We start from the raw sequence: 8,520 nt of genomic DNA on the forward strand, positions 1-8,520 counted from the left end.
CTTGAAACTTTCGCAAAACTTGTCTTTCTATTGCAGGTAGTATATAAGTCGGAACGAGCCGGATCGGGCGACTATATCATATAGCTGCCATATAACTGAACGATCGGAAAAGTCATAACTTTGGTGTTTTTAAAGATAAGAAGTTGGGACTCTCTATGGGTATTATATTTGGCCAATCAATCCGACGTACCAAATTTCATAAGGATCGGCCGACTATATCCTATAGCTGCCATATAACTGATTTATCGGAAATGCCATAACTTTGGTGTTTGTAAAGTTAGAAAGTTGGGATTTTCTATGGGTTTTATATTTGGCCAATCAATCCGACCTACCAAATTTCATAAGGATCGGCCGACTATATCCTATAGCTGCCATATAACTGAACGATTGGAAATGCCATAATTTTGGTGTTTGTAAAGTTAGAAAGTTAAGATTTTCTACAGGTTTTATATTTGGCCAATCAATCCGACCTACCAAATTTCATAAGGATCGGCCGACTATATCTTATAGCTGCCATATAACTGAACGATTGAAAATGCCATAACTTTGGTGTTTTTAAAGTTAGGAAGTTTGGATTTTTTATGAGTATTAAGAATTTTTTTGTTCTTCAGGATTTGTTAATATTTAAATACTATGGAATTACGGTTTTCATTTTATTAAAATCGGATGACAGTATCATATAGCTCCCATAGGAACAATCGGAACAATTATATGAAATAAATGAGAAAAAAATTATTACTTCGATGTTTAATAATTTAAATAAATATACTTCAAGATATAGTAAATCTTGAATATTTTAGATTTACGTTTTAATTTTTATTGAAATCGGACAATAATATCATATAGCTTTCATAGAAATGACCGAAAACTTGAGAGTAAAATCGACCTAGCTTCATTGTTATATCAGGCGATTCGAATACATCTTCCGTCAGTTCGTAACTATAACTTTGTCGTTTCCTAAAATATTTCCATATACTCCAAGATATAGTAAATTTTAGCAATCTCAGAATAATAGTTTTAATTTTATAAAAATTTTAAGACTATATCATATAGATGTCTTAGAATGATCATTAAATAACAGGCAAATCAACACAGCTTAAGCGTTTTGAAACATTTACTGACATTTTTGGAGAAATCATATGTTTTAAGATTGTATACAAATCATATAGATCTTGCAAATAAGATTGGCATACTGACATAATCTTTTCCTTTCAACATATTCCCAGATTTCAGATTCAGTTATTATTATTTTTTTTATTTTAAATATACAAAACATCTGTCATCTATTTTACAAAGGTCTTTTTTTTATGTATTAAAGTTTGATACCCCACGACTGGTTAAGGGTTTCTCTGATAGTTTTATTTTATATTTATTTGTAACCCTACATACTAAAACTTTTACAAATATTGCCGAACACTATGCAGGTTATTACGCCCCTACAGAAAGTCACCTTAATTTACTTTTACATTTATGAATCAAGGGCAGGTATATACAACCCGATAGTTTGATTTCATATTGCAACCCAGTCTACCTAGACTTTTCCAATTCTTGATTTACATCATACAGGTCAAATGGTAAGGTAACTGATTCACTAATGTACACGTACACAATCCTTTAATTGCATAATCAAAGTAGTTACCTGCACCTTTCTGCACTACGGGATTCTTCGTGAGAAAAAGGGTTGACCTTTGTGCTGTCAACAGGTAAAATACCAGCCTTTATATTGACACGTATGCCTAATCCATGGATTAGTCTGTAAATAACAGTCGCCGTATAACAACCTGTTTCTGTGAAGCCTATATTACTTGTATTGTGTACTTTTTGTTATTCAAAAGTGAAAAATTAAATTAAAAAGTGATTTAAAGTGATATCTCCTACAATTGATAATTGGTAAGTTTCCGTTAATTTGTTAAAACTGTCCGAATTTTCTGTCTCCCTTTGCTGTTTTAATACACATTATATTTTCCACAATTTTCCACAATTAAATAATAACAATTGCAGTATTTTGTCTATCTATCAGAAAATTATAAAATTATGTATGTATCAACCGTAAACCAAATACGGGGCATAGTACATAAATTTATCATTTTATCACAATTTCAAAATTCCCTGAATTTAAAATTTTTTAATAACAAACACGTATAATCCCTTTAAATTTTTATTTTTACGATTTTTTAAACAGCAAAAAAAAAGAGAATGCCACGCGTATCTTCTTTATCTCAGGAACAACGCCGCCAAGCCGCACTGAGGCGCAGCCGAGCCCAATATCGTCAAAATGCACCGCAGATAAGGACCCGGAATGCCTTACATATTGCCGAGACCCGCGCAAGTAATTTGGAACTAGCTGAGGACGCACGCACGCGAAATACGGCAGCACGCCTTGTCAGAAGGCGAAGTGATCGAGTTCGAGCTAGGGAACGCGCACTGAACACTGCTAATCGCGCTACCTGGAGGGCCGATGAAGAAAATCGCAGGCCAGAGCGGGAACAGGACGCTATAGCTCACGCTCAGGCCAGAGCTAACTCCGAGGAGCGCCGACGACAGCAGTCGCAAAATACTGCTAATCGCGCTACCTGGAGGGCCGATGAAGAAAATCGCAGGCCAGAGCGGGAACAGGACGCTATAGCTCACGCTCAGGCCAGAGCTAACTCCGAGGAGCGCCGACGACAGCAGTCGCAAAATACTGCTAATCGCGCTACCTGGAGGGCCGATGAAGAAAATCGCAGGCCAGAGCGGGAACAGGACGCTATAGCTCACGCTCAGGCCAGAGCTAACTCCGAGGAGCGCCGACGACAGCAGTCGCAAAATACTGCTAATCGCGCTACCTGGAGGGCCGAAGAAGAAAATCGCAGGCCAGAGCGGGAACAGGACGCTATAGCTCACGCTCAGGCCAGAGCTAACTCCGAGGAGCGCCGACGACAGCAGTCGCAAAATACTGCTAATCGCGCTACCTGGAGGGCCAATGAAGAAAATCGCAGGCCAGAGCGGGAACAGGACGCTATAGCTCACGCTCAGGCCAGAGCTAACTCCGAGGAACGTCGACGACAGCAGGACCGAAACACTGCAGCGCACGCGTTAGCCAGGGCAAACTCCGAGGAGCGCCGACGACAGCAGTCGCAAAATACTGCTAATCGCGCTACCTGGAGGGCCGATGAAGAAAATCGCAGGCCAGAGCGGGAACAGGACGCTATAGCTCACGCTCAGGCCAGAGCTAACTCCGAGGAACGTCGACGACAGCAGGACCGAAACACTGCAGCGCACGCGTTAGCCAGGGCAAACTCCGAGGAGCGCCGACGACAGCAGTCGCAAAATACTGCTAATCGCGCTACCTGGAGGGCCGATGAAGAAAATCGCAGGCCAGAGCGGGAACAGGACGCTATAGCTCACGCTCAGGCCAGAGCTAACTCCGAGGAACGTCAACGACAGCAGGACCGAAACACTGCAGCGCACGCGTTAGCCAGGGCAAACTCCGAGGAGCGCCGACGACAGCAGTCCCAAAATACTGCTCATCGCGCTACCTGGAGGGCGGAAGAAGAAAATCGCAGGCCAGAGCGAGAACAGGACGCTATAGCGCACGCTCTTGCCAGGGCAAACTCCGAGGAGCGCCGACGACAGCAGTCACAAAATACTGCTAATCGCGCTACCTGGAGGGCCGTTGAAGAAAATCGCAGACCAGAGCGCGTAAGGGACGCTGATGCTCACAGGATCGTTAGGAATAACCCCATAACTCGTGCGCATCAGCAGCACTATAACACATTGCGTAGCCGGGAGACACGCCTACAGCGGAGGCTTCGAGAGCAACAAATTCAGGAAATGGCCGCGGAAAGATTAATCACATATAGGAGCAGTACCCAAAATCGTCAGGCGGAATCTTTAAGGCAGTCGCAGCGAAATATTGCTGCTAGAGCTGAACTTTCCGCAGATGAAAGGGAGGATCAACGGGAATTACAGCGCCGGAGGAGCCGAAACACTGCGCGGGAACAATATCTTCGAAACATTAAGGACGGACCAACAAAAATATGTACATGCTGTGGAGGAACATGGTTTTCATCCCAGGTAAGTGGTTTGAATCAATTTCTTATATCTTCTAAGTTCCCCAATATGAACGTAGGCAACTCATTTTATTTAAGTAGGAAATTTCCGAGTCCGTCCGGTATATATCTATTCTGCAGTACATGCCGTCAAGCTGTTTCCAAAGGCAGACTACCATCTCTTTGTCTTTCCAATGGCTTAGACTTTCCAGAAATTCCGGAGTGCCTTAAAAACTTAACGTGTCTGGAAGAGCGCCTTATTTCTCCTCGAATTCCGTTTATGCGCATTATCTCCTTAGGATATGAAAGGCAATGCGGAATAAGAGGAGCGGTGGTAAATGTTCCTATTTCTGTCCCAGACACTGTAAGTGCGCTTCCCCGATCGTTTAATTCCACACATGTAATCCAAGTTCACCTTAAAAGGAAACTGGAATACTCCCATAATTTTATGACAGAAACTATTCGACCAGCTCGGGTCCTTGAAGCTGTACGGTATTTAGTTAACACTGAACTGTACAGAAAACACAATATCATATTTGATAATGACTGGCTTAACCAAGTTGGCGATAGGGAAGAATTACCTTTTATCGCAGATGAATCTGATCGAGAAGAAGTTGAACAACTATTGCGACAACAGCTTTATTCTCAACAAATCGATCAACAAGAAGAAGAGCTAAATCCAGGCGGTCATGAAACTTTATTAGAAAATAACAATACTGAGCTCGAACGTATTGCTTTGGCCCCTGGGGAAGGCCGCCGTCCAACAAACCTAACCCTAGATGAAGATGCGGAAGAACTTTCGTTCCCAACTATATCTTGCGGTGAAATATTTAAGGCCAATGTGACCTATGCAAAGAAAGCTAGATCACAGATTCGTTTCTACGACCGTCGTTGTGCAGTGGTACCTAAAGTCCTTTATATGTACAAGTTTTATGAGATGCAGCGAATTCAAAACACAATTTCCATCGCCCTACGAAAAAAGTCAGGTGCGGTAACTGCTGCAAATATAAGGGATGAATCATTTGTTGACAGACTTGTACAGCATGACGACGGGTATCATATTCTTAAAGGTCTACGTTCCGCCCCAGCTCATTGGGAGGCTGAAAAAAAAAAAGTTATTGCCATGATAAGACAATTTGGGTTGCCTACATTTTTCATAACTCTTTCCGCTGCTGAATCTAGATGGAATGAGCTGTTAGTTATTATTTCTCTTTTGGTGGATGGCAAAAATATAAATGAGGACGAAGCGGCAGCTCTTTCGAGTACCGAAAAAGCTCGCTTAATCCGATCTGACCCAGTAACATGCTCCCGTTACTTTGACTACAGGCTCCGACAATTGCTGAAAGTTTTCAAAAGTTCTGAGATATTTGGCGAATATACCCTAGTCCACTATTATTGGAGGATCGAGTTTCAGCACAGGGGATCGCCACACTCTCATGGCATGTACTGGCTTTCTGAAGCTCCAAGGCTGGACGGAGCAGAGAATTGCGATCAAGTTATACGTTTTGTTGATCGGTTTATTACTACTAGCGGAGAAGATCCTGAATTGCAAGAATTTATTCAATACCAGCGCCATAAGCACAGCTCTTCATGTTTAAGAGAGCTGCGTGGCCAGGAATTCTGCCGCTTCAATATGCCATACCCTCCAATGCCTGAAACATTGGTGTTATATCCATTAGAAGAAAACGAAACCAATGTTGAACATTCTAAAGAATTGTTTAAAAAAATTAAAGAGCTTTTAAAGTCTAGTTCCGATGAAGAAGCAGGCACTTTTAATAATTTTAACCTTTTCCTGACCCACCTTGATACTACATTTGAAGAATATAAGTTTGCCATTCGCTCCAGCCTAAAAAAACCTCAGATATTTCTTCGTCGCAAATTTTCCGACAGGTTGTTAAATGCTTACAACAAAAATATTTTGGGCTTACATAGAGCAAACATGGATATTCAATTTATCCTAGATGCGTACGCGTGTTGTAGTTATATAGTTAACTACATTAACAAATCCAACCGTGGAGTGTCGCAACTCCTTCGCGAAGCAATGACTGAAATAAGTCACGGAAATATTTCAGTTAAAAGAAAACTGCAGCATCTCGGGAGCAAGTTCATTAACGCTACAGAGATTTCTGCCCAAGAAGCAGCCTACAACATTTTGGGATTACACATGTCAGAGGCTAGCGAAGGAAATATTTTTGTTAACACTTGCCATCCAGATAAAAGAGTGCGGATAGTGCGATCTAATAGGGAAATAGAACAGCTTCCTGAAAACTCCACTGATATCTTTGAGAAAAACTTACTTGATCGGTATGTACAAAGGCATGAACAATTAGAGTCAATATGTCTTGCAGAATTTGCGGCTTGGTACAAATTCGGCAAGTCCAACTCTCGAACAGAAAGGTCCAACGAAGATTATGATGAACCGATCGACTTGGAACCAGATGAGGAAAACGCCATTGCTGAACAATGTTTCGCACTGCTAGATGGGACTGGTAGTGTGAAAAGGCGTAAGCATGCCTTAATTCTTAGATGGGTTCGCTTTAGCTTAAACTCTTCCCCATCTGATTATTTTAGAGAGCATGTAATGCTTTTCTTTCCGTGGAGGAGTGAGGAATCGGAACTTATTTTAAATGACAATGAAAGTACATTCAGAAATAATTTTGAAATAATCAAGGCCAACAAAGAGCAATATGATGTGTTTGATGATATGGAATTGGAGAGGGTTCTTCAAGAATTGCAAAATTTTGATAGAGAACCAAACAGTCATCTTGCTGAGGGGCTTGCCTCCCAATACCTAGATGAAGAGTTTAGAGCCTTGGCAGTACCAAACGTTGGGCAAAACGTAAATGTACTCCAAGATGACATTGAAAATAACCCAGAGGATGGAGAACTTCAACTTATTAGACTTCCTCCTTTGGTATCTGAAGACACACTTTGCTCCCTTACTAGGTCGCTTAACTTTAAGCAACGCCAGTATTACGCCCATGTAATGCATAATGTTGCAGCAAAGAACATTTTTTATGAATATGTTGGTGGAGGTGCTGGAGTCGGAAAAAGTAGGCTGATTTCAACAATATATCAGTCTATAACGTGGCGGGCGAATAAGCTTCCTGGGGCAACTGATTCTGCAAAGGTTTTACTTTGTGCTCCTACTGGAAAAGCTGCTTTTGGGATTGGAGGACTTACGCTTCATTCCGTTTTCTCCCTTCCTGTTAATCAATCTTCGGGTCCGTTAAGACCCTTAAATAATGATTCTTTAAACACTTTGCATTGCAAGTTAATTGACATCCAATTAATTATTATAGATGAAATTTCCATGGTCGGATCGAAAATGCTTGGGTATTTAGATCAAAGACTTCGACAAATTTTTAGAACTCAAGATCTAATTTTTGGTGGAAAATCAATAATAGTGTTTGGAGATCTGAAGCAGCTTAGCCCAGTTGGGGATCGGTGGATATTCCTAGAAAATAGTAATAACCCCTATAACATTCTTGCCGGAGCTAACCTTTGGAATAATTTTAAGTTTTTTGAGTTAACTGAAATAATGAGACAACGGGACGATCACGCGTTTGCTTTGGCATTAAATAATATGTCCGAGGCTAATATGACAGACGCAGATGTAGAGCTTCTTAGGCAAAGAGTTGTTTCAGCCACCGAGGTTGCTGATGACGCAATTCATTTGTTCTGCTCTAATGATGAGGTTACCCATTATAATACCTTTAAGCTTGCCCAAATTCAGACTGAAGAGTTCTTTTCAACTGCCATAGATACTGTTAAATCAGCAAATATGTCAGAAAGCAATAGAGTCAGGACGTTAAGAATGGCCCAAAATATGAAAACCTCAGAAACCCAGGGCTTACCATATATTCTTCAGCTAAAAACAACGGCAAAGTATATGGTTACCGTCAATATAGACACAAATGACGGACTAGTAAATGGTGCAACTGGCCAATTAATGCAAATTGACCATTGCATGGTTAACGGCTCCCATATAGTTACAGGACTGTGGATAAAGTTTTCAGATCCTACGGTTGGGGCCATAGCCAGGTCAAAAGTTCGAAGGAATGATAATCCCGGTTGGACTCCCATTCAGAAAACAGCCCGAGTTTTTCAGTGCGGAAATTCAGGACATTCTTCGATTGATCGTAAGCAATTCCCAGTTGTTCCTGCTGAGGCTATTACCATCCACAAAAGCCAAGGAGCAACCTACAGCAAAGTCGCAGTGCATCTTAAAAGAGGCATTAAGCGAGCTTCGCTTTACGTAGGATGCAGCAGGGCAACATGCGCATCGGGTCTTTTCCTTTTAGGAGACTTTGTTCCTCCAACTAGATTTGGAGCAACAAATGTCCAAGAAGAACTTCAATGTTTAAGAGGGGAAAAGGCTTTGACTACGCAATACGAATTCTTGTTCAATAGAAATGATGCCATCTCATTGTATTACCACAATGTTGAGTCTCTTCGTGCTCATCACGAAGATATTGCCAACGACAAA

The 8,520-nt window shown here is 41.3% G+C and overlaps 1 protein-coding gene across 1 annotated transcript; it reads left to right on the top strand.

The window, feature by feature from the left end:
• Positions 1–3,832: 3,832 nt before the first annotated feature.
• LOC123037244 lies at positions 3,833–8,293 on the top strand. Its single transcript, XM_044457117.1, has 3 exons — positions 3,833–3,859; positions 3,923–5,921; positions 8,122–8,293. The coding sequence occupies exons 2-3, from the start codon at positions 4,102–4,104 to the stop codon at positions 8,291–8,293; spliced, it is 1,992 nt and encodes a 663-aa protein (XP_044313052.1). The 5' UTR covers positions 3,833–3,859; positions 3,923–4,101.
• The last annotated feature ends 227 nt before the right edge of the window (positions 8,294–8,520 follow it).

This window comes from Drosophila rhopaloa, unplaced genomic scaffold (genome assembly GCF_018152115.1).
Source record: "Drosophila rhopaloa isolate 14029-0021.01 unplaced genomic scaffold, ASM1815211v1 contig_155, whole genome shotgun sequence".
NCBI classification, from domain to species: domain Eukaryota; kingdom Metazoa; phylum Arthropoda; class Insecta; order Diptera; family Drosophilidae; genus Drosophila; species Drosophila rhopaloa.

Excerpts from the sequence above, each read along its gene's own strand:
- LOC123037244 (XM_044457117.1), top strand. The coding sequence starts at position 4,102 with ATGAACGTAGGCAACTCATTTTATTTAAGTAGGAAATTTCCGAGTCCG. Across the intron at positions 5,922-8,121 it reads CGTCGCAAATTTTCCGACAG|AAAACAGCCCGAGTTTTTCA; the intron begins GTTGTTAAATGC and ends ACTCCCATTCAG.